We start from the raw sequence: 27238 nt of genomic DNA, 5'->3' as shown, positions 1-27238 counted from the left end.
TTAAAATTAGAATTTCTGTGATTGCGAGCGATGGTAGCAGATAATTTATGCAAATAAGATAGATAGTAAATTATATTACTACAACTTTTGAGCCTTTTCCTTGTGTTATTTGTTATGCAGTAATTTTTCAGAATGTCTGTAGAAAGCTTAATAAAATTCTACTGAAACCAAGTTTCAATAAATATCTGATATAATAATAAATGAAGCTTAAATTTGCAGTATTAATAAGTATAATAATGTTCTGGTACTGATTAAGACAGCGTTCTAGAATTATTATTTTGATATTCTAACACGTTTAAAAATGTATACTAATCCCAGAATATTTTTTCAAATAACATTAATTAACGAGTTTACGTAGTACTGTAATTATGTAGTACAAAATAAATGATTAAAATTGTACTTACAAACATAAACAAATCTGCCAGGCGCCCCCTTGCAGAACTGTTTAGTCTTATAGGATAGCGTGACTTCTACAACACCGGGTATTTGTCTTGGTGGAGTTTGCACTCTAATTGCGTTTGGTGTGATTAACTGAGAACAAACAGATTGAAAAACCTTGTAAAGACTCGACTTTCTTATCAACAAATTTTCTCACTAGAAGAACAAATTTCTTTTTTAATTTTGATGAATTCTTTTATAAGAATTATTATATACCTCGCTCCAAACCAACATAGATCCGAACACTACTTGAAGTCCATCGAAGAAGTTTTCACCGATGATTATCACTGTTGATCCACCGGACGTCCATCCTTCATTTGGCGATATCGCTTTTATGCATGGTGTTTGAAGAGGTACAGGTGTATACAGACCTAATTTTGCAAGCATATTACGTTAGCAGATATTCAATAAATTCTGGAATTATTAATCCAATTTACGCTTAGTTTAATTTCCAAGAGAAAATGTTATGATAGTACTATAGATGCATAGGACCATCACATATACTGGACTACAAAAGTGAAATATCATTTTAAATTCTGCTTTTCCGCTACATTAATTAATATTGCATTTCAACGTTATACGTTATCAGCAACTTGCCAAAATATTCTAAATTAAATACCAGATTATTCTAATTAAATACATCCTACCTATTCATGCCTTAATTTACTTTAAAATAAACTTCGTGAAGTATGCACGTGCTTTGTCTTCCTATATTTCTGTATGTATATTCCATAAATGCAGCTTTGTTACCAAAGCCACTTATCTATTATCATTCATAAACGATTTCGTAATGCTTCGAATTAATATTCTTTTTTTATACAATCCATGAAACATAATCCCTGATAATCTCTGATTCTCACTCAAAGTCAACTTCACTAATCTACAGTAAATTAAGTCTTAGATACATCCAAATCATTAAGTCCTCCTCTACAAAGTGTAATAAACTCTGCCCCCAGTAATCCCTCTTCAACAAAAGATTCACGTCCATCCTCAAGCACCCAAATCGGAAAGGCAACAGCAAACCCTCTATACAAGAGTAAAATCCTGTAAAAGAGCGAATCGAGGAATAACATGAAATTCGCTCGATCGTGTGAGGTGAGCTGAGACAGTTAGTTAGGAGGTGGTACACGGAAAATTATCTGAATATTCTGTTTATTCGGTCGAGGCCAAGTGGTAGATATATTTCCCGTGGCGAGCGAACCAGGTGAAGGCAAGAGAGAAAGAGAGGTAGAACGACGGAGAATTTATGAAGGAGAACGACAGCATCGCGTGGAAAGAGATAGAGAAAGAGGGCGAGAGGAAGAGGTCGAGGGGTTGGAGTGGCCGGAGAAGAGTTGTAACAAGAAGGAAGGGGGGCGATCGGGCCGGCGGTGTCTCTGCTTGGAATTTATAACCCAATGATATCATTTTGTACCCCGGCGAAGCCAAGCCACCCCCGGTTCCGACCCTGCCAGAGCGGAGCCACGGCAGAGTGGCTGACATCATGGTATATTGCTCCCAGTGATACTCAAACAGTTTCCGCCTTGGGTGCTTACGTGTGATTCCGCTATTAAATCTCCGGAGGCTTAAGAGATCTCGACTGTGGACGCTGTATTCGAAGCAACCGGTGCAAAGTGTTTTTTTCTGAACCTGGACAGCGAGAATGCAACGCTGACACTTGGATATTATCCTCGTTCAAAAGGGACAACAGCAAATAACCCTAACAGCATTGAAATCGCTGTCCCCATTGAAGAATTCAAACCTTTTATATCTTAACGCGACTGAATAAGGATATATTTGTAGCTATGCAAATAAAGATATCGATCTACATTTCAGTATTGCTACATTTTCCACTCTCCTCTATTGTACAAAGTAAGTAGGGATTTAAATCGGGAGGCAGAGCGTTAAAGAGTCGCAGTTCCAGCGTAAATGGAGATTCTTGAATGGGACACAGGTATTTATTGCGTTCAATGTACAAGAAAGTCGCTAAACAGAGTCGGCCACGTTGGCAACCACTCTGGTAGAGAATTGTCGGGCGAGATGGTGTGGGGCAGAAAAGTAGGAAGAGGTGGAGCGGTAGGGGGTGGGGAACGGAAAGGGGGAGGAGGGTTGAAAAGAGGGATTCAGTGGAGGAGGCCGGAACAAGCGTACCAACCCGGAATAAATAAAATCCCCCGTGCCATTACCGAGTGGTAAGGGGTACTACTCTCTACCCCCGAGCTTCTCTTTTACCACCAAACCGTCGTCGAAGTCGAGAAGCCGTTGTACTCGAACATGTTCGGTCCGATTCTCTCTGATCACTGTGAGACTGCGAGATCGCGTGATAACTTCGTTCACCCCGGTAAATACTCGGGAAAGAAGTTCCTCGGGAAGGAGGAGAAAAAAGGATGCTTTCACTTTCACTGCGAAGAGTATCGTTAAGCTGATGCTTTATGACCGCGTTGCTTTTTATCTACTTGGATATTCTCAATCTGCTATATGAATATTCTGTTGTAATTGGCAAGCATAAAAAGTATTGTGGAGGCTGATAAACTGATTTAAGGACAGATAAACACGAGTTTACGTGTATGAACTTTCTTTCATTTTCATGGTCGTCTCTTTTGTCGATTTGTAATGGTGATTAATGTTAATGTGTAATGTAATGGAAAAAATTAAATCATATATTTTTAATTTTTCTTTGTGATTGTAATTAGAGGAAATGACATAATGGTGGTTACTAATAGAAAAATGTTAATTTCTTTTTGGTAGTATTGTTGTTTAATTTGTTTATTGCGAACTATCAGATAACTAAGATGGTACTGCCATTTTTGCAATTAAATTAAGATCCTTTGTATTATACCTGATAAAAATCCTAAAGTGTATAGAAATGTAATTAGATTACATATGTAATCCTTGGAAAAATCTAAATAATTCAATATAAAGATAGTTAGATTAAAGAATAAAATTATTTTAACTAAAAAATATATGTGAAAGAAATATTCACAGAGTGAAACAAAACACTAAAATAACCACTACCTAGATTTATCATTCCTGTATTGATATTCGAATTCCATGTTGCAAAATAATCAAGAAAATTCGCTTGCAGCGCAAACGAAAGCCACGAAACACGATTCTCTTCACTCCTACCCTCCCCTGGCTTCGCGCTCTCCACCCTCACATTTCCCTCCCATTTCTCCGCATTCCCTCATTTGTATGTTTGTTACAACATTTCAGGAGTAGCTCGCGGATTTGGACAGCGCGGTACAGGCATGGCGTCGTAGTAGTTGCGAAAACAGAGCTACCTCGTGATAGCTTAAACTTAGCATTCACAAACCCGCGTGCCGCAGCAACCACTGCCAGGGGAAGGTAGAACGGCAGCGGGGAAAAAAAAGAGGAAAGGCCGTGAAGGAAGGTCAATTCCATCTGCCCTTTTTCGCTTCCTCCCTTCTTGTCTAGCCTCTTCTACTCGCGTCTTTGTGCTTGGTCACAGCCAATGAGATAAGAGTAGGGTAAAAAAACGCGGCAAGGTGGGAAGAAAGGAGCCGTAGAGACCGCGTAGAGAAGCTAGAAAAGGGACGATGGAAATAAGAGCAAGGAGGAAGGCAAGGAGAACGTGGTGGATCCCTCGTTTTCCCGCATCCCATTGATTTACATCTTGCCTCGGCGCGGCGAGGAAGAAAGGATGGAAGAAGAAGGCTAGGAGAAGAGAAGAGCTCCGTAGTCGAGGGGTGGCCTCACGATATCAGCCGTTTGTATGCGCGGTCGACGCCAAAGTTTGCCGAATTGCCCTATGACTCCTTATATCCTATCCTCTGAGCACGCCGTCTCTCGCCCCCTTGCGATTCCACCCTCCGCCACGGCCCTACAATAGTTATACCGATCTCGAAGAAGCCAACCCCCCGCGAACCCCTCCCTTTCGAACGTTCCGACGATTCCATTATGATGGGACAACACTTCTGACTATTAATCTTTTGCGTTAAGTGGTGGGGAATCCGAGAAATTGTCGATATTGTTAAGGAAGCTTAACTAGATTGCTTTACAATTTTTTTTTTATATGTAGATGGAAGACGTGGATTCTGTTGTTACTTGACTTGGATTGCTTAGATTATCTGGCAAGTTTGTGGTGGTTTATGATGATCGTATTTTAGGAATATGTCTTTTTTCAAAAATGGTTTTTGTGAATTGGCAGCAGAATAGGGGTCCTTGAACATAGTAGCTATATTTCTGATTAAACTAGGTTGTATTTACAAGAATTGTGCAGCGAATTTTTTGGTGGTTTCAGAAAACACAGCGAGCTTGTGGAATATCAAGAACTCTAACATTTATGTGTAAAATATTCACACTGCAAATGTAAATTGTAGAATTAAAAATTTTTGGAACTGCTATACATAAAGTATTACAAACATTTTCAAAGTAATATTAGAATGCCAATTCATCTACTTAAATTCAAAAATAAAATGCTATGCGTATCGAATCATATGGCTAATAAAACTGATCTTGATTTTTATTTAATTACTCTGTATTATTTATAAATTACCATTAGCATATTTCACGAAATATTTTTCAAAAGTTAGATTCATGCATATAAATTCATTTTATCTTCCCTATTTCTGCGAATATAGTGACATAACTTTTTTATATTAGCGAGAGATTCTATGAACTCACGGGACGTGTTAAATTGAAATTCTTACTCTTCAGTTGCAGTTTCGCGGGACATTCACTTTATGCGTATGGTTTGCGGTACTCACTGTTGTATTCGCCAGGATCACTGGGATCCAATCGTTTCGCTCTGCGCCCGTGTTTGCTGTTGTTGTGGACGAACATGTTGTCCGAGACTGCCAGTAGTGGCCCCTCTACTCCTACTTGCGTGGAAATGACCACCTGTTACAGAAGATTGAAATTCGTCGATCTGAGATTTCACTTGAAAATATAGGGAAACTATATAAAGAAACAGATGCTGTTGAAAAAATATGCTTGACAAATTTGTATTACACAAAGACCTTTAATTTTTAAAATATATTCTTCAATACCTCTGAATATAATTGGAACAATTTCAAGAAAAAAAATCGAAAGAATTCTAAAAGAAGCGACAAATTTTCTGTCAAATCGAATATTATAAATCCCATTATCAAATTTAACTATGTATTTTAATTTCCTACAAAAAATTTATACATTATAAATTATTTTAACAGTATTGGAACAATATTCTATTATACTATCAATATTTCAGTCATAATTGAATCCACCATATCTCAACAAATACTTGCATAAACGAACACAAAGTGAAATGTCAGGAAACAATGTTCGGTTCAATTCTCTTTTAGGCAGATCTTCGTTACAGTACAGAGAAGCTACTTCAGTAAGTAAAACTTTCGTTAAATTGAAACAAGTCGCATGGCGAGCCTTGAGTTTTCTGGATGCAAACAAGAGGACGATGATTTTCGGGAGAGAGCGGAAAGAACGTTTATAAAATCGGCCGGGCGGTCGGTAAACGCCCGAAGTTTTGTCCTTTTGCAACTTCGCAACTTTCTCGACTGGTTGGCTGTATTACTTGCCGCGTAACGTGGCGCGAACTTGCTCGGCATAGGCGTGAGGATAAACCGACGGTCCTTCGCCAGAGAAATTTTCGAGGCAGGGAAAGCCGTGCCACTTCAATTTGAATTCGCATTTTCGAGTAATAAGCAATTTCTATTTAACTTTGGTTTGCTTTCACTTCCATGTCGGTGTGGAAGCGCGTCGATATAAGAGTATCTACATATGTATGATAAAACTCAAACGTGATCAAAGCTTATTTCAGACATGTGTATATTTTAGAATGTTTGATAATATTAGAAACATTCACATACTTAATTAATTACTGATATACTATAAATAACTAAAGGCATTAGCTATAAGTAAATATAGAAACCATTTACTTCTACTTAATATCTAAAAGTAGAAATACGAATATAGTTAATTCAGTAAACTGATACTATTATTTATTACTTTTCGAGGCTATCGTGTTCATTTTGAATCGATATTGAATGAAAGTAAAATAAAGTACAAATATTATATATCTGAATTCCATATACTTTAAAAGACCTGTCATTGGTCATTTTAAAGGAATAGATATCGAATAATAGTTTAAAATGAAAATTAGTTTTCTTATTATACATACATTCCACTGTCAAAATATTAACACTCAGTTAAATAAAATCCTGTATAAAGGAAACAAATGACCAATTCACTGGACGTCTTTCCTCGCGCCTTCTTTTCTACCGTGACAGTTGAAAGAGAAGAAAACGCAGCAATTGAGCGATAAGGAGGAGAGATCGAATGGAAGAAGGCAAAAAGGTAGGGCATGAAGTTTTTGGTAATTTATTTTTTAATTCCACCTTTTGTCCCCTGGAATGGACACGGGCGGGGTGGCGAGATACGGCTGTCGGTGAGCAGGAGAGAGTGTAGTATGGCGATGGGGTGGAAGGGTGAACGGATATAGGGGTGGGTCGGTTGATGCCGCGCTGAGCTAATTGCCAACCCCTTGGATTACGTCTCTTGGATGAGGATCTCAACTTTCGACGATGGCGGACCATCGAGAAATTGCTCGTCTTCTCCGCCAACTTCTTCTTTTTCCTTTTGGAAATTAAAAAAGAATGCCTCCGAGCGGGGCTACGCATTCCCAGACGCGCTAGACGTTGATAGGGTTGGCACGCAATTGCGGGGGACTTTTGCTACTTTCGTCTCTATCCATCTCGCTCCTATAATTTCATGAGTCGTGACTCGAATAATGGCTGAATTTCGTATAGCACCCCGCTCGCTTGATAAGGCTTCTGCGTGTTTTTGAATCGAGCGGTTAGGAAGATTTAAATTTGATATCGCTCCGGGAATTCTGTTCGCGTGGTGTTTTATGAATTAATGTGATTCTTTTTTACGAAGAATAATTGTCTACAGTATTTTTTTAAGTAAACGAAAAACAGAACGTTTAAGGGTAGCTTTGTCATATAATTCTATATTGTAACTGAAAGCAGAGAAAACGTGAAGGTTCTGTTCTTTCCATTAAATGAAAGTGAAAATGTTGAACAAAATTTCATTATGTTGGTATTAGGTTTTGAAACAAATAATTTTCTTGAATTGTTAATATGCAGATTCTTCGACAAGTGTCGAAAATTTAAATAGGCGAATCTACTTGCAAAAGTAAGATAAAAATAAAAACTGAATAATTTATTAATTTTTGAAATACGGCTAGAGTACACCAGCAACGTGTCTGACTTGGGATTTATTCTACTACCTGCGTGTATCGCCAGGTCAGACGCAGTGATGTCAGTAGAATAAGTCAAGTCAGACACATTTCACTCGTATTTTTGGCGTTCTTCTATTTTGTATCATAATTAGTAGAATTCAAAATAAATACTCTAAGTGCAATTCAAGTAGATTTAAATATGTTATTATAAAAAAATAAAATACTACATGCTAAATAGAACACAATTATACGCGCAAGGAGAAATAACATAAGTTACAAAGTTTTATAGAATCTGAATTCTGTATTGTGAGCTTGAGCTTTACCAATTGTAAATATGTTCTTTTTTTCAAGGGAAAAATTACAAATTCCATCTTGTGCAGTTTATTTAACATAACTGCCTACCAATCACAAACATATAACAAGACGGACAAATTAAAAACTCAAATTTCTTCCTAGTTTCCTATAGTTACGTAACATAAATTTTCTGAACCAAAAATAAAAAAATTGTTTTACTGCTTAAAACAACGATAAGGTATAAAATAAATATTCTGCTTAGAACTAAAATTTGGGAATTGGTTGAACCAATATTACCAAGGATACATAATTCAATTTTACTATTCCCCAACGCTTTATCACACACTACGTTAACAATATTTGAATCCTTGGAACAAACTATTAGTCTTCGTAAACCAATAAAGGGGTGTCGCTAAAGCTGTTCAGATAAAACATTTACGCATTAACTCACCTGGAAGCGTCTCATATCGCGCGGATTGCCGGCATTCTTAAGGCAGTTTTGATTGCACTTGAGGAAGAACTTGAGGAAGAATCTGAAAGCAGAGGGGGCCGGAGTTAAACGGTTGACAAGGTGCTTAACGCTTTTCAACGCCGCGAACTTAATTAGAACGCGAACTTGGCCGGAAAGTAAGCCTGAATATTGTATAAGCCAATCGCAAGCACCGTACTACTCGCCTCTATTATTCAGCATTTCTCTAGATTAAACCCCTCACGACCACGTGTTCTTCGACCTTTAGGACCGTACGGCATTGTACACTCCGCCAACTTCGTGGCTGCTATGTTAGTTTACCGAAATGTCAGAAGATACATTCTTCTAAAAATATGTTTGAGCTAATGGAAGTTCATCGTTGCATGATACACTTGCATATACTGCACTTGATTCATTTGAAAGTACAGTCAAACTTTTTTAATAATAAGTCAATTTATTATTAATATGGCTGATACATTTGTTCACCTCTTCTCTATTCTTAATTAGTTTATATAAATGGTTTCTGTAATTATGAAGTCTGTAGTTTATTTTTCTTCATTTTACTAGTAAGATATGATCAATACCTTTTGAAAGAAAAATTTAATATTATTTTCAAACTCATTTAAACTTGTTACAATACTGAATAGAATATTGCAAATCAGTAACAGTTGTTAAGGGGTACAATTGTATAAAAATTTCGGTAGTAATAAGTTAATGGATTTCGACATCAAGATAAACTCTTCAAATGCTAAATGGAGAGATAAGTGTTCGAGAAGATGAAATATACTTTTCCACAGATAAAAATATAAACGATCATTTAATACCTTGTTATAAAAAAGAACGAGAAAATCTACGAATTAACTTAATTAAAACAGTAACTTAATATTCTATACTTTACAGAATCAACTATGTGAAATTCTAGTAATTTTCCTAAAAAGGTTTATCAATACAACTACTACCATCAAATTCTACTGTTTCTGTAATAAAATTCAGTATCGGCTGATTCTCAACAAATATCATTCTCAAACAAAAGCTCTCACGTCCAAAAAGAGAAAACTACCGAACGATCCAGAAAAAGAAGGGGTTCCAAAAAGAAAAAGCCAGAGGGCCGAGGGGTAGGTTTCTGTCAAAAAGCCGACGGCAGAATTTTCATGAATTATGTAAAATATCGGGGAATATTGAATTGAAGGAAATTTTTGTAGGCGCGTAGTATCCGTGTTCACGCTGACGGGAGTGAAAGGCGAAGGAAGGGTTCGTCGAAGAGATATGGGGATGGTGAAACGCGAATAATCTCTATAGATAGACTGAGATAGATCCAGAGAGTGGAGGAAACGCGTAGGAAACAATCAGGAGGATCGAGGCGATGAGGAGGTTCGAGGGACCGAGGGAGGTAGTTTTCTGGGTGGCTGGTAGGCCTCTCGCCTCCCATGGGACGCCATTGTCATCCCCCAGCGGAGTGCGTCCATACGATCCCGGGACTCCATCGAAAAATCAAACGCATACCTTCTAGCAGCGACGCCAGCTCTCCTCTTTTTCGCTCGCGCGAATCGCCCATGCGAAACTGTCGAAGGAATTCGTCTGATTCCTCTTCCTCTCCCGTTTCTATCGACGTTGTGTCCACCGCCTGCTTCCCTTCGCTCTTCCCCTCATTTCCCGCGTTCCTCCGCGTTAAGAGGTAAACAGAGGCGAATCGTGCATAGAACGAAGTAAATGTAGGTTCGTTTAATTTTACGGTCGTCGTCAGAAGTAAAATCGCTTGGGTACCGCGTCATACGTACGCGATCCATTCGCCTTATCGTCTCGCTGATTTATCTCGCGCCACGTCTCATCGACCTTCGCATCACTGCCTTTTTTTATTTGCCATAAAGTACCGACGCTGCGGGCCACTGGTAATATAAATAATGCGTAACGCGGGATTTAATGAAGTTATTAAGGCCCGCTGAAACACGCATTGAAAGAGATCGTAACTGTGCCTACTTGCGAGTTTCTTATTACGTAACCCTTATCAATGTTATCGTTAGCGTTGTAGGCTGACGGAATTTTGCAGTAAAATGATTTGATGGTTATAGTTTGATATTTTTACTGCGATGGGAGAAGCAAGATGCGAGCTTTTTATTTTTGTAGTGAGTGAAGTAGTATTTTGTACTTATTATTCTTCTTTATATTATATAGGGATCAATGCTTAAATACATTGAGTTTGAAGTCGTAAGATAATCGATGGAAGGGTGATAAGGAAGGATGAAGAAGTCATCTTTGAGTGATAAACGTTTGGGTGTTTTTGCTTCATTTTTGGATAACATCTTTTTCGCATATAGTGAATACTGTGGCTCGATTTTATCTACTATTAATGCTTTCACAATTTAAATATGAGATATATCATAGTTTAAGAATCTTTAAAGTTTTCTTCAGGTGATTGATATTGATGTTCAAGTTTTATAACTGAAAACTAAAGCAGAATTAAAAATGTCACCAGTAACTAAAAATTACTAACGTCACTTACATGTTTTACTTTTACATTTATTTAACTTGATGCCTGTATTTCATCCCTTGCAGGTTATCCTCATACATATCTAATACATAATTTCCTTATAGTTATGTACGACAAACTTGAAATACTTATCCAAAACACTAAATAAATATATTTATTCTAACTTCGCAGTGTATTCGTAGATTTCTAATTTTTGGCATGTTGCAAAGAAAAAACATACTAAAAAATACTTCAAATAGTCAACAAAAGACTTAACTACCTTCCAACAATAAATATTTATCAATACACTTATTTCGACCAAATCTGTCAATATAATAAACTCTCAAAAAGTTAGTTCCATTCAACTCTACTTCCAAAAGAGAATAAATAAAATAATCGCACCAGTCATCTTGACAGCTTTGCTAGTTCCACTATTGTACCAACACCAGATGCAACGACACTACTACTCCTGACAACGGAACCTCAACACACCAACAGAGTCGTCATTCCGCTTCCTCCTGGCCATATCGCACACCTACGCAGATAGCATCGGAACATGTGTATTATCGTACATTACACACGGCGTAGCTATCTAAACGACACTTTTATCGTCAGCGGCGCGATCCTGGCGCAAGCTGTCAACCGAGCCGGACGTTTGGCACGAAATCCATATAGTTCAAAAAGTGAAAGGGAAAGATGAAAAGCGATTCGAATTCCCCTTGTCCATAGCAGAAGAACGTTCAGCCGCTGCACGAGGAGGAAACGAAGTCGGATGAGCAGGTGGAGACGGTGGGAGCAAAGGGGTGTGGGGGAGGGGAACAGAAAGAGAAAGGGAAAGAAACGTATCGATCTCCCGCTACATGCTCTTCGTAGGTATCTATCCGTATCCGTGGACCATGCTCTGGATTCGCGTTAACGTCTGCAGTCGGCCGCTCTTAGAACGTCGGGCGAATTTAATTTCGTCTACTCGCGAAGGGCGTTAAGATCGTATCTGGATGCTGGATGGGTATTCAAAGCATTGTACTTCGGCTTATCAGGGCCGTGGATCTCGCTCTAAACACGTTGTCTCTGTCGTGCCTCGGGCGCGCAGAATGACGACGGCATCTAGCCTTTCGTAGATACGAATCCTATCGACCATCCTTGTACCGATGTCAGGATGGGAACGCCGCGGAAATGTCCGTTAACGACGCTGACGACGAGGACGACGAAGACGACCAGGTAGTGGGTTCGACTGTGAATGTTTCTCGATTCGTTGTAGAGCCTAGGAGAGTGTCTATGAACTTGCAGTAGATTTTAATAAGAGAAGGTTTTGGTTGCTGAATGAGGGTTTCTATATTTTGGAATACAGGTAAAATTGATTTTCATGTTAGTGTTAATTTTTGAGAATTAGCTTTTATCGACTGTTTGTAGGGATGATATTTGTCACAATGCTTAATGCAATCAGTTCAATTTTATTTTATATATAGGAGGTAATAATGAAATCTGTAGATATCTAATTTTTAAGATCACATTTTATCTCCTTTTTATTATTTTTATATTAATATAGAGTGACATATGTATAGCGAAGGGAATATTGTAGGCATTTAATTACATGTAATTATGAGCACAAGGAAGGTAATAAATTATTAGTTGTATTTAAAGCTTTGAACAAGCTTAGAGTTTTTTGAAATGTGAAATATATATACAGGGTGTAACAAAAATGTTGCAGTTCCTTGAAAGGGGTGATTCAGGGGGTGATTTGAAACAACTTTTTCCTTAGCGAAAATGTAAGATGAGGCTTCGTTAACGAGTTGTTAACGAAAAACACCGGCCAATGAGAGCACGAGTTTGCCGCTCGAGCGACCGCGGTAGCGTTGGGTACGCACTAAGCGTTACGGTTGTACTCCGAACAAGAAAGTTGGCATGCGTCGAAGGAAATAGCATTAGTTTGAAAATATTTGCAGAACGTATAAACGAAAAAGCAATGCAACAAAAAAAATGAACAGAGAATTGGAGAATTAACGTTGAAGATAGATACGTTGAAAGTAGTCTGCGTTAGATTTAAAAAATAATAATCACTAATGAATTAAATGCAATTCATCTGTAGTTTGTAAATCTGTGTCACTGGGTCACTGTACCGATACTGGTCATCGACCTCTGGAGTGGTTTATGGCAGGGTAGAATTTTTCCAAAGAAGCTCCTTGTACCCCCCACGTAGTTTAAGCACCTCAGACCTTCTTTGTTCGGACACTCCGAGATCATGTCTCCTTCGAAACCAAAGCAATAAAGCCATAAATTACCTAAACGCGTGCCCTAGCATAAACCATTTCGACGGTCGATGACCATGATCGGTACAGTGACCCAGTGACACAGGTTTACAAACTACAGGTGAAGTTTGTGCTCTTCTTCCTTTATTTTTCGTTGTATTGCTTTTTCGTTTATACGTTATGCGAAGAAGAGATTTACATATTCGTATTTTTACGTTGCACGTAGTTTTCCTCGATTTTAAGTAATTATTCACTTCAAGTGATAAACAAAAAAGGGACTCGGTGTTATTTATTATGTCGCTTTCAGTTTTCATACTAATGCTATTTTCTTCGATGTATGACGACTTTCTTGTTCGGAGTACAACTGTAGCATCTAGCGCGCGTACCCAACGCTACCGCGGTCGCTCGGGCGGCAAACTCGCGCTCTCATTGGCCGGTGTTTTTCGTTAATAACTCGTTAACGAAGCCTCATCTTACATTTTCGCTAAGGAAAAAGTTGTTTCAAATCACCCCCTAAATCACCCCTTTTAAGGAACTGCGACATTTTTGTTACACCCTGTATATATATATCTTGTATCAAGAATCCATAGCTTACGCTTTTAACTTTATGTGTTTACATATGTCCTTAAAAATTTCTACTGAAAAGTATCACGACCTCCCCTTGTTCCTTCAAAGAATGTTCGAATATAAGCAACTAGATATTTCGATTTTTATTACTATTATAGTAAAGCTATCGACAATTTAAAGTGCTTTCCAATAAACAATTTTAAACTTACACAACTCGAATTTCATTAGTTGATCAATTTAATCCCATTATTCATAATCCTAAAAACTGAACGTAAATATTAAAAATAATTAGATACTTATTTCCAATAAAATAGATCTCTTGATTTAAATTCTGATATAATAAAATAGATCTGCAATGTCTGTGCTCCCAATCTAATTTGAATTTAAGAATAAGTATTCATTTTCAGAAAAGTATTTACCACAATAATAACTGTAACAGTTAAATTAGTACGATGATCCTGATTCAAACTTTGATCAATAAAAAAGTTCAGAGAAAGGGGAAAGAGTCGTTCTCCCCCCTACACACGATCCGCTCATAAACAAGACTAATCACTCGTGACACCCTGTAGCTTGTATCCACGTTTCACTACTTCTCGTTCCTTTCTTCGTTTTCAGAGTCGTTTTCTTCCGCTCTATCCTCAGAGTATTGGCTGTTAGGGGCTAATGGATTGCGTTACCGACTGATTCAAATGCGAACTGAATTTCATTCCGAGCTTGATGGGGCGACAGTGTCGACGATGTAGTAACGTGAGCACGAGCAAGAAGGGCGGAACGGCTAGTTTCTTACAGGGGGGCTCAAACTCGATTTCGATCATCTATTAGATTTTTCTCCTTCGCCGATGCTTTCTGCGAGCTTGCGCCAGTTTTTCACGATAAAATCTATTCTGGATCGTCGCTTAAAACAGCCGGTAGCTGCATTTTGCGACAACGAGACGCTGGATTGAGTTGAACATCGCTCACCTCGACAATAGAATAAGATATGATTTTTTATCGATATTTGTAATTACTTCTTTCTAGTTTTTGACAGTAGACACAATAAATTATTTTTCAATTTTATTGCTGAAATACATTTGGATAATGGACAATGGAGAATTCTTTTTGTCGAAGTCAATATAGAAACGTGGACAAATTTTTATGTAGTCTTAATATTACCTGCATACTATAACATTTATTAAAAAAAATTATGTTATAAAATGTTAGATGTGAAATAAAGTTTACCATAATTCGGGCTTATAGGGAAGACACGTATAATTCTATCACGAACAAGTAATAAAAAGAAAAGGAAAAAAGTATTTTCAACTACTGCAATTTAGTATTTATTAAAATATATTAGACTATCATTATTACTTTGCTAAAGTCTAATATTATAATTGTGTTCTGTATACACACAATCCAATAATATTAAATCTCAACATATAAATCATACAATTTTAATTATATCAGTATTTATATTATATTGAATTAGATCATTTATATCGAAATGATCCAAGTCTCATCCAGTGATTGAGCTACGATAATTCTCTACATCAAATTCCATATAACGATACCTCATCTTACACAATAAACAAAGTGCCAATTTCCTCACGCTCACATTACTCACGTTCTCAAGTTCTCGAAAACAAATCCACCGACTCCATAATAAAGTAATTAAACGACAGCCCTCAGAAACGCAAGCAGCATTAATTCCAAGGTTCCAGACAACGGGCATCTCGTCTACGCAACGCGTCCTATTTATTTTCGATACGTTCGAACGTCAAGCATCGCTGTTATATTAGTGCAAACATCGGCGTGCCGTAATTAAAGTGTTTTACAGACGAATACGTTCGACGGGATCGATTGATTCCGTCCAGATTGGCCGTTGTTCGGCTTCTAACGAATTGACACGGAATAAAATATACAGAGGATACCGATTGCGGAATCATTCGCAGGCTGCCTTTCCCGATGGTAACATACCTTTCCGTTCCCTCGGATAAAATGAAAATAAAACGTGCCGGCGTGCAGCGGAAAGCGGAGGGTTGTATGTCATGGGAAAAAGGTGGCGGGGGAAGGGGTTGGGGAGGAAAGGGGTAACAGTGGCGTATAGCGGGAAACGTGCACCGTTCGCTGTTTCCAGTTCTACAGTGTACAACTTCGCAACGTCGGGATGGATGAGCGAGCCAACCAGAAAAAATAAACGACGTCGATGGAAAAAAAGCTAAATATTGGAGGTTCGTTGGGGATGGTGAACAAGAGGGGGCAGGGGAGGGGATGAGAGTGTGAGAGAGAGAGAGAGACGGGTAAACAGAGGCGAATGAATTCAATCAAACCTTGCAGTAAATCATCGGCACTTGCCCAGCCGTTTGTTAATATTTCCTCTCTACCAATTAGCGATTTTTCTCACCGTATCGATACCGAATGCTCTCTCCTTCCTGAAAGCAATTCGCGCGGATCAGAAGACTGATCGGAAATACGAGTTTTATGGGATGCTTTGTTTTAGAGCGTTGGTAAAGGTTTTATAGAGTATTTGAAAAAGGGCGGCAATGCTTTAGTGCTCAGTTAGCTAGTATTCACTTGATGTAGTCAAAAGTTATATTAGGTATAAATGGGTATAAAAATATATTAGGTATAAATTATATTTTTATTTAATTATAGTACATTTTTTGTATTAGTTTTGTAATTGATATTTTCGTAATTTCAGTCTATATTAAAGGGAATTTCTTTAAATAGAGTGTTTAGTAAGGGCCTCTTTTAATGAAAGAATATTAAGTAGAATTGATCTGTTATTGTCAGACTTGAAGTATTTAGAGTGAACTCAGTGCAATGGAATTTTATTTCTATTTATGTTTATCTTTTAATCCGCATTAATTTTAAACAATATTATTTATTATATGCAATCTTTTTTTTAAGGCGTTTTGTACAGTAATTTTGAGTGCAATATTAATTTCCTTTCATTCGAAGTGACATCGAATATTTTCAAATTCTTCACTTATTCTCTCTTAGAAGAGTCACGAACATTGAAATAAATTCTGTGTATATTACATGTAAGTTTTTAAAAATACATGTACAAACAATTAAGGACAACTCATTATATCCTTCAGTAAACAAATAAACAGTATTAACATCTATCTAAAAAAAGAAAGATTTCAAAATAATCAGGTCCAGAGTATGTAACCTTTATTACATTTTAATCACTGTTTTTTACTTATTCTATAGCTGACTAATACAAGTTTGTTATAATTATTTTTATAATAATAAAAAATAATAATAAAAAATAATTTTTTATCGAACTGTTTATACGTTATCAATGTCTGCCACGAGGGTGCCAAGTCGCAAGTAAATACCTTCTGATCTAGTAAATATATTTCGAGCAGGGGTGAATGGATATAGGGAGCTTACTCGGAGACTTACGCGTAATAGTTCCAAATAGGGTAGCATTACACGTATCAGAAATCCATTTTCTCCTACGTCGGAAAATCTTTAATCATGTTTTCGGCTCCCAAAGTACATCCCCCTTTTTTTGCCACTCTAAAGGAGGACGTACAATGCGGCCTGAATTTAGCACCAAATTTCGAACTGTCACGTTTCGTTTGCTCTCTTAACAACTTTACACTTCTTGCGACTTACAATAATATTCAGACATCTTTCTTGTCCTTCTATTTTATAATAAATTCATAACATTAAATAATTACAGTGAATCTGTATTCATAATATTTTGAACACTACAGTGAATAAAGCAGTCTCTAACAGTATTAACTGATAAATATTTGAAGTATTTTTTGTGGAATAATTGCTCTATACAAAGTAAATGCGGTACGTGAATACAATATTTTTAATATATAAAATATGGCATTTTGCGAAGGAACTAATATTTTAAAATATATTATTATCGTTAACAAATTATATTGACCTAGTATAACATGCTTAAATCAGTGTTCAAGTAGAACCGAACCTTCCCTGAGGGACAATCGGGGAGCTTTTCTTGCGGGAACACTTAACTCTCAGCGGAGTATCGGTAAGTAAGAAATTCTGTCTGTTCAGTAGAATCGAAGGCGTGTCCGATAATGTACTAATCACCTACCTAAAGGACAAACCCCTACTCAGCAGTCGTATTAACAATGTATCTCTGTGGTAGGTACCCCGTGGGGATACCTTCATTATGTCCATTGTTGTTGAGATCTAAGAGAATTCAGTCTAATTATGGTTGCAGATATTACGTTACTAGATCCACTAAATTCCACTGTTTCAATATAAAACTTCCAATTTAATTATAACTACGAGTATTGTGCTACTCAATTCACCAAATTCTAAATTCTTAATAAGAAATTTTACAAAAATCTACATTAAATTGATAAAACTTTATTAAACAGTATTCTGCATATCTTTCCAGCCAAAAAGTAGGTAAAAGTTTACATAAAACAATAAAAGGTCATATTTAAAAAATGAATCACTACAGTACATTTTCTTCACCTGTTGACTCTTATAAGGCACATGAAAATTTGAAATTATATGTACTAAATACTTCTATGTGCAACGAAACTTTCACAATTTAATCTCAATAAACAATATGTAATTATTCAGCTACACAATAATGCCATAATAACTAGAAATAAAGATAATATAACATCCACATACGGAAGCAACTGTAAAGCCTCATTAAAAAATCAAAGACTACTTAATACAAAAACAACTGTCCGGTGCTTCTTGTACTAAATATTTAATTAAATTACTTAAGTAGATAGAAGGCATAGGAAGGAAAGCACTCACGTTCGCTGAAGTAGAAAAGTACGAAGCGCAATGTACACCGTGCAGGGCCAGGTTGGCTCTTTCTTCCCGAGAAGATACGAGAGGTATACCGTTCGATCGGATATATTATTTTAGTAAGAAAGCGCCCGGGAGTAATCGCAAGTGCATAATGCAGACGCGCAGAACGTCAATTAGTAAGAATGTATACGGAGGTCCGTAAGGCATAGGAAACCACCTAGAGCTGTATACCTTGCATACACCTTAACTGGGGTTAGTAAGGGGTTAGCAAGGTATCAGGGGATGCTTAATGTTTAACTAGCCTCCATTACGCCTCCTGCACCGGTCTTCTCGGAACCCCCTGCCCTTTTGCACTGCCGTCATCCAGCATCCACCGACTCGTTCCTTCGGATCTCCTCCACAGGAAATATTATAGATAGGAAACGGCTAAGAAGGATTGCGTGAAAGCCAGCGACTAATTCGGGAAATCATTACACGAAAATACAGCATTTCACTGGAAAAAGAAACTTTTTGAATTCCTTTCTTATTCCTTGAAATAGTCTTCACGACATCGTTGCATGACTATGATCGTATGACGGGAGGTTGGGTTCAGGATTGGATGTTATTGGAATGCATCTTTTTCAGATTAATGGGTTTATGGGTTTTATAGATTGGTTGCTTTAAATGCAGTGATTTATAATTTAGGAAGAATTAAATTTCCGCGTATAGATCTTGAAAACTTTAAAAAGAAATTTAGTCAATAATAGACCAAAATATGTAATAGTAGTTTTCAGAATGATTTAATGTTCTGAATTTGTGTAAACGAATTTGTGAGTCACTATAAGTAAATATATGTATATTATTTATACACGTACACTTCATTAAAAGAGTTTCACTTCGAAACAACTTACAGGTCCCTGCAAAAATTTGAAAAGAAATAATGTATACAAAATATGATATTTTGACTAGGGGCCTGAACCTTTCATATATGCACGTATAGTTTCAGTAATTCTAGATTTATACTTCTATTCTATATTAAATTGCTCTTTGTACCAATTTCATATTCATCTTCACAATCCCTGCTTAAGAAATAGAATTAGTATCTTGACAGTATTAAAGCGCATTGCTTCTGTCAAGTAAAGTTCCATTACTTTATTTATATTACAATAATTTAAAAACACACTCAATGATAATATAGCACACATTCAGTCATAATTTATAACTCCTAAAAAATTATATCAGTAGATATATCCACACGCTGAACATTTCACAACCACACTCAATTTCGCGAAAATACGGTATTCTAAAACGAACAGCAGCTTAATTCGCAGGAAGGTCAACATTCCAGGTGAGTTGAGAAAATAACGTGATGTACCAGCGGTGGCACTGGCCGGCCCTTATCAAGCCGTTGTTTAATTTACTCTTACCAAAACGACGGCATAAATAGGAGCAAGGCCGAGAGGGCAAGTGGAGCAAACGCGAAGGGAGAGAAAGTTATGAATGTTCTTACGGTCTTTAGGCGCGTCTCGGCTGGGTTAAACATTCAAAAGTGTGCCGGGGAAGTCGATGAAAATGCTTCTTTTTTATAACCTTTTCAGGCGCTGTACATTTACGAACAACTGAAACTTTAATCGCGAGCCAAGGGACACGGGCGTGTAATGCCCGCCGCGAAGCGAACCACTTCAGGACGAAGCGCGTTGATGCAAAATCAAATAGCGAGTTAATCATGTCCGCTGGGGCTCTTGGCGCAGCCTGCATCGACATGGATGTTTCGTGTTTACAAAAGGAAATCAGCCGGTCGGCGATGTTTAAGGTGGATAACTTAACGGAATTCCTGTTAGCAGAGGGAAGCTCCGTTTATCTAAGTCCTAAGATGGTAGGAGCTGAGGCTATTCGGCAGCCACCCATACCAAGATGCTGCATAATTCATACGTAAGTAATACGTCTTACTACTATATCCCGAACCAGCGTACCCTGTCGTGGCTCTAGGTTGTGTAGCCTTGCCCCTCCGCCTCTCCTTGCACGTTTCACAGTCCCCTCGTCAGGACAGCGAGATATCCCTAATGGCAGTCTATCATATTAGCTACAAGACGGCTTGAGAGGTCGGTTCCTCCTAACTAGATTTGCTTTGCACCTATGACACATCAACGAACGATTTACCACGTATTGCATTGCTGCTAGCTAGTGCGAGTGCTGATGCAACGCATAGTTGCGTTAATACGAGAACTGTTCAGGTATTCGTCATGGGAATTAATAAAGATCAAGATCTGTTGCGTATCGTGATTTGACGGTGTCTTATGTTCTACGGAATATACCTTCAGAGTTTCAGCGTTATGTCATTTCTACGGGAATAATAACATTAATTAGACTAATTTCATAGAATTGATGTTGTAGGAACCATGGTCTTGAGTAAGAATTACGTGTGATTTAATTAAGGAATAGATTTTTCTTTGGGTAAAAGGCAAAAGGTTCAATTTTGTGATAATAAATTTTTAATGACTTGTTTAACAGTGCATAATATATAGAAATTCAATGTTTTCTTTCCAATCAAATAAATTTGCTAAAATGCTTGATGTACGCATTACATATTAATTCTAAATTTATTATGCACAATTATGAGATCTCTGATAAAGAATTCTTTGAGTAAGCAAGACTCTTTTCGTACAATACATATCAAATACAAAAACTTTTAGATGTTATGTGTCTATATGAAAAGACTGGAAAACTTTGAACAGAAAGTAGAAACTTTTATACGTGCCTCCAATATTCTTACTTATCCTCAAATAATTTCCACAGTGATGTGTATACGAATAGTTACAGGCAAATATACAGTTGAGTTATATTTCCAAAGTAACTTGGTCTGGCAGCGAACGATCCGTTTTCACTTTTGCACACATTTTCGTTTCCCGTAGTACGAGTCGATCATATGTAGTTTTATTTATTGACTTCTTGTTATTTATAATGTAATAAATATTGAAATTAGATACACTATGCTGTAAATAGAAAATATACGTAAGTATAAGTTGAATTATGAGAAAAGAAAACTCCGTTTAAATTATATCTTTGAAACTTCCAAGTTAATAAAAAATGATAATGTTAACAACATTAGCACTTAAAAAAGCCGTGTTAACATTATTAAATTAGAACACCAATCATTGTTACACCTTCCCTTTTCAACTTTTTCTGCCATCATCATTTACTTCATTTATCATTCTCGCTTCCTTGTTTTCTACTATCTCATTCAAATCATATCACTACTGAGAGGCACTTCTCTCACAAACAAATATATAAAAATAAACAATATTATTTCTCTTTTTCCTAGCAATAAAACCATACACTTTTCTCGCAATAGCGTAATAATTTCAGCCAACTGAAACAAGCGTTGTTCCCCACAGCTTTTATCGTTTTAAGTATAAATGTCCGAATATTCCAGGCAGATAGAGGGCTGCGCGAAAATGTTGAATTATGTCGCGGTGCCTTAGGCGCACGCTGGCCGAACAAGGTACGAGTCATTTCCATAAACGCATCAGAACCTCCACCGGCGTAAACTAACTTAACGCTGTAGATTCGTGCGCGGATGTACGAGCGTGTCCGCGATTTATTAATGTCTGCATTTAGATACGGAGCCCCCTGAGGGCTCGCTGAGGACGGTTAGGACCCTCTCAAGTTGCCGCTGTCAAATATCGACAAAAACGGCCGTATGTCGCGCATGCTCCAGCACACATGTGTTTCCTTACTACAGACAGGAATGTTATATGCGTATCAAAACATCCTGCTGCCGCATCGCTTCCGAGAAAAATTTTGACGCACGCTCGTATGACTCGGACCAAGCTGGATGTACTTACATTGAACTTTTTGCTTGTCGTTTTTGTATAGGTACTCACTATTTCAGATCAGCGGACGTAATATCAAATTTTATTGGGTTAAACTCACGTTTGAGTTCATAATTGTTTTATATATGTGTGTGTTGCTGTTATTCTTGCATAAGATTTTATTTTGGTTTATCAAAAAATATTACTTTTAAGGTTAATATTGTTTTAAGGGTTTTCTTCACAAGTTTGGTTTATTAATATGAAGCCTTATAATAAAAATGAATGAATATTAATGGTGTATTTTTTACTATTTATAAAATGTAAACCATAAAACGTTTATAAAAAGTGAGAATGGTATCGTATCTCTATCTAAATATTAAAGTATCAAATTTAGTAAACGTTTAGAAATTCATTTTTAGTGTAAGTTTTATGTTATGTATGAAGTTAATAATTTTAAAAATACTAAAATATATTTTAATTTTAATACAAAAATAACAAGTAATACTCATAGTAAGTAATTCTGTTCTTCTTGATTCTACACTTCCTACTGTATGCAATGTAATGAATTTGCTCAAGAAGTATATTCACATTCACCACATATCCACCAAATTTCATTATCATCAGTAAGTACACGTAAATAAATTAAAACATCTAAACACAGTCCCTTCGTTTCGTAAGTACCAAAGATTGTGCAATAATTGGAAAGTAATATATCAAGAACGCGAATTATAATTACAAACGTGGGAAGAAAACCACCAAATTGACTTGTGTGACGCTTTAAAATTCATTACTGGCAAATGATTCAGCGATGCGTGTCCGCATAGAGTAACGGAGCGCTGCAAGTTTGCCAGAAACCCGCTTAATCCTAACTAACTTCGTTGCACGGTCATGGGAGTTTGTCGTCGAAACAGAAGGGGGCTAAAATGTGATTTTAATATTCGCGGCTCCTTTGAGGAAACTCACGACTCTTCCTTAACAGGCTTACGAAGGGTACCCTGAACTCTGCCTACACCCTCCCGTGAGAACGGCATCCCGCTTTGAGGAGCACACCTAGTTTAAAACTCGGTAAAATCTGCAATTCCGCCTCGCTTGGAAACTTCCCTTTACCCTTCCCCTTCCCCTCTGCCTTGACATTCGTCCGTTTCGTTTTTATTGCACCCTATGCATCAGGGACTTGTTACGCTTCCATCCCCTCTTTCTATACATGTACGAGGTTAGAGGGAAATTTTTGGAAGCTCATTAAAAGGAAATCTACTTCAAAGCTGACAAGTGTCCTGACTGACGATTTCATGTTCTTTATTCAGACACGTCAGTCTTTGATTTGTTTTACTGAAGCGTACCTATTTACTGCGAAATGTTTTAGTAGTTAGGTAGAAATATTTAGGTAGTTTACGGATATTAATTTTCGTGATTAAGAAAAAAAATAATTCGATACGTTTTTTCTAGATGACATATGAATATTAAGAGATGAATTGTAGCGTTTAAATAAAATGGGAAATGTGTAGGTGTATTATTTACTTAATGTTTATAATATAATAATTGAATCGGTAATAGTAACAATATTTTTGACGATTTTCATTAACTGATATTATAGAGGACATTTCAACGAAGACTAAAATGGCAAGGATAAACTCTATTTATAAGAGGGTGAATAGATACAGTAGAAGAGGTCAACGATTCTGTCGACAGTATTATCAGCCAAAACCACGTTGATGGTGATTCACAGATAATCAGTGGAAAGTATGAAATTCACAGGACGTTATTTAATTAAAATACTATCAAGGCTTTCATATTTTCTTAGCAAGATATTTTAAACTGATTTTTAAACATTAGTTCCTGATGTGTAAGATTTATTAATTTAAATTGTGAAGATTCTATCGCGGATGTAAAATATATGTTAAGAAAGAACATTATATAAATACTCTAAATTGCTGGACACAAAAACTCTAGTCGTCAATTTAAAAATTTGCGTCTTTAATTGTTTGAAAGTCGAAACGACTTACGCGTATGATTTTTCAATACTCTGGGGATCTCCTGAGTTGATTTAATCAAACCTCATAAATAACGACCAAGCGAGATCAGTATAGAATGATACGAAAAGCACACAACTAAAAAGCATACACAAATATAAGTTAAAAATATTAAATGCACGTGTATTTAGCAATTATTCACAATATTTCTTTCTAAAACTGAATGTCCATTTCTAAAAATATTATTCTGCACTTTCCACATTATTTATCACAAAAATCACCTCCTTTAAAACTGTCATCACTAACTGGCTATTTGTGGTGATTCCCCATTCCAAAAATATTCCTCATATTTCTAAAAATATTACTTTCCTCTTTCCACTTTCTCTGTTGCAGCAAATCACCCCCTTCAAAACCGTATCACCATCAACTGAGCATCCCTTATTTCGAATACCGAATAATCATAGGAATCTGTAATATCATGATGAACTCTATAAGCCCTATCCATGCATTTTGATTACAAGATAAGATCTCCTCTATTCCATGAATAACGCTTCCAAAGCCACTGTCCCAATGACCGCCTAAGCGTATTTTCCTGTCGAGATTGCGCGCAAACGGTGCAAGGGAATTCCAGAGGAAGAGACGAGAGGAGGAAAGTGAATGACAGAAACGAAGACTTCTAGGTTATCGCCGACAGAGGAGTTTGGGAAGTTAGTAGTCGCCATGCTAGCAGGACATAGAAGCACGCAGGACATGACGCCGTGGCGGGCCGTACAGGGGTTGCCATGGTGATCTTATGGGGAGGGCATTCGCCCTCTCTCACCCTCACCGGGAGAAGATAATGCCGCCTGCCTGCCTAGCTGCCTTTCTACCGATGTTGCTACCAACTGCCGCGATATCAGAAGCCTTGGCAATAAAGCAAACGTCCATGCTCGCACGGAAGTTTACGAGAGACCTGGTTTTCAAGATGCGCGATTACGAGGCGACAACCTGCCCGATACTTTGTCTTTGTCTCCGAGACCGAATTTCCGACGGTGTTCCCGCTTTTCGAGGAATCACTAGTGTTCGCGGCAAGTATTGAGTCCAGCTGACGATACAGTATTTTTGATGTTAGTCTCTCATGGGAGATTATGTGTCCCGTTATCAAGTTTGGGGATATTCGATATGGAGTATTTCTTCGTCATACGTTTTCTATCATTTTCTGGCATTATTTCGAGTTAGAGAATTTCACTATTTCATCCTTCCACCGATGCCGTGGATAAGAGAAAACGAACTGGCAGCTCAAAAATATATGCTCCATACACGCTATGTACGCCGCTGATCTCAAAGCATGAGTTTATGGCAAAGAAGTACTAAATATTCTATTAACCCACTGCTTGTGACACGGTTCGAGTGGCAACTTATTGGTGTATAGTTTTTGTAGTCTGAGTGTATTATTATTGTTATAATAAATAGTGGAAAACAACGACTAAATTCTTTGTAATCATATAAATTAGCTAAACTCAACTAAAGTACTTATAAACTAGACTTTTACTTCTTTATGTGTACTATAAAGTTCTTTTATGAAGTAGTTCCTTTCCTAAAAGTTTATAGTCACTTTCCTAATCCTCGTTTTCCTTTGAAATTAATATATACCTAGGAACACTAACATTCTTGTCATATATTAAACAATCCTTTGCCATTCCCTTAGTTTACAACACGACTTCAATCTTTCATTCAGTAGTCTCTAAGTAAACTACACTAAAGTGATTAATTTCTAAATTAATACCATCACAATAAAGTAGCCTTAACAGTGCCCTGAAACACTGATTAAAGTATTGTTAAATAACAAACACGTATGCAGCATTCGAACCGAAGGCCTACTAACTTTTTGCGTCGTCTCTGCAGCCTGTTCGAACGTTAGAACGTACCGGATGCGGATGCTTCGACAAAGTGTCGTCGTATTTTTGGTTTACAGCGTCTAAAAGTTGTGGCGAGACGCGGAGCCGAGAGGAAGAAGGAAATGGCTGACGGTGTGTGAGAGTACCTGAGCGCTTCAACGATTACGGGGGTGGCAAGTGGGTGGTTTGGTGGATACGGGGAGTGATACCAGTCCCAAAGGTGTCGTTACAATTAGACAGCGCTGCCAACTGCTACGGCCTCAACCGCTAAATAACTTACCGGTGCTGACAACCCAACCGCTCACTGTTACCGCTCATCGTACCGCATACATTTAACCGTAAGTCTCTGTGCCTTCACAGGAAGACTCCTTACGGTCATCAGAAAGCTTCTATATTGACTGAATTTCTCCAAATTAGATAATTGCACATTTTTTTTTTAAATATCTGCTTTGACTAAAAAGTAAATATGGTATTATTCATGTGTTCTTATAATTCCAATAAAGAAATCTCACACAGTATAAAATGTTGTCTTTTAATTCCCGCTATTTTTTAGTCTCACATTATTTACACATTTTTCTTTGAATAGTTTTATGTTTAGTTTCAGTCAATTTTTTTCTCTTTCTATCTGTTTTTGTATAGTAATACTACATTGCTCTAATTTTTAAAATATCTTTACTTCACTAATATAAATACTCAACTAGTAATGATCGTTTCTGTAAATAAATAATTTAACAACTACTTTGCCTTATATAGTAATTAGTTGTTTTTTGTAGAAAATTCTATTTAAAAAATGTATATATAAATTGAGATCATCCTTAGTAGCAATGTAGTATTTTTCTTCAATTTCTTTACCGTATTAAATCCTCAGTTTGTGTTTATTTTACGTAATTTATTATACATAATATCTTACTTTCCTTGCTTCCTTATATTGTTATCTGCGTATTGCAAAACTGAGAAAAATATTGTACTATTATGTACTACGTGTACTAAAGACAAATGTATTCTTATCATCCCTGCACTTATCATTATTATCAAAGATAACTCTTTTAATAAACCTCCTGCTTCACGAATTTAACATACAAACATTGACAAGAGAACGAACTCTTAAAGTAACTTTAATCATTTACTTAATTCACTCGTACGCGATTGAGGATAAACAATCCCTGACAAAGACATCCAATTTCCTTCAAGACCAACTGCAG

At 37.0% G+C, this 27238-nt stretch overlaps 1 protein-coding gene across 3 annotated transcripts in view; it reads right to left on the bottom strand.

Annotated features, from left to right (window-relative positions):
* The window catches only part of Kn (EBF transcription factor knot), a 111436-nt gene that overhangs the window by 6901 nt on the left and 77297 nt on the right, over window positions 1–27238 (bottom strand). For all 3 annotated transcript variants that reach the window (XM_076388511.1, XM_076388512.1, XM_076388513.1), the window contains exons 7-10: window positions 8361–8442; window positions 5145–5277; window positions 655–809; window positions 405–531 (exon numbers count right to left, since the gene is read on the bottom strand). In XM_076388511.1, the coding sequence (XP_076244626.1) occupies window positions 405–531; window positions 655–809; window positions 5145–5277; window positions 8361–8442 (497 nt within the window). The remainder of the gene's footprint in view (window positions 1–404; window positions 532–654; window positions 810–5144; window positions 5278–8360; window positions 8443–27238) is intronic.

This window comes from Calliopsis andreniformis, chromosome 12 (assembly GCF_051401765.1).
Source record: "Calliopsis andreniformis isolate RMS-2024a chromosome 12, iyCalAndr_principal, whole genome shotgun sequence".
Classification (NCBI taxonomy): domain Eukaryota; kingdom Metazoa; phylum Arthropoda; class Insecta; order Hymenoptera; family Andrenidae; genus Calliopsis; species Calliopsis andreniformis.
The sequence above is the reverse complement of the archived record's forward strand: the minus strand, read 5'-3'. Positions and strand labels throughout refer to the sequence as shown.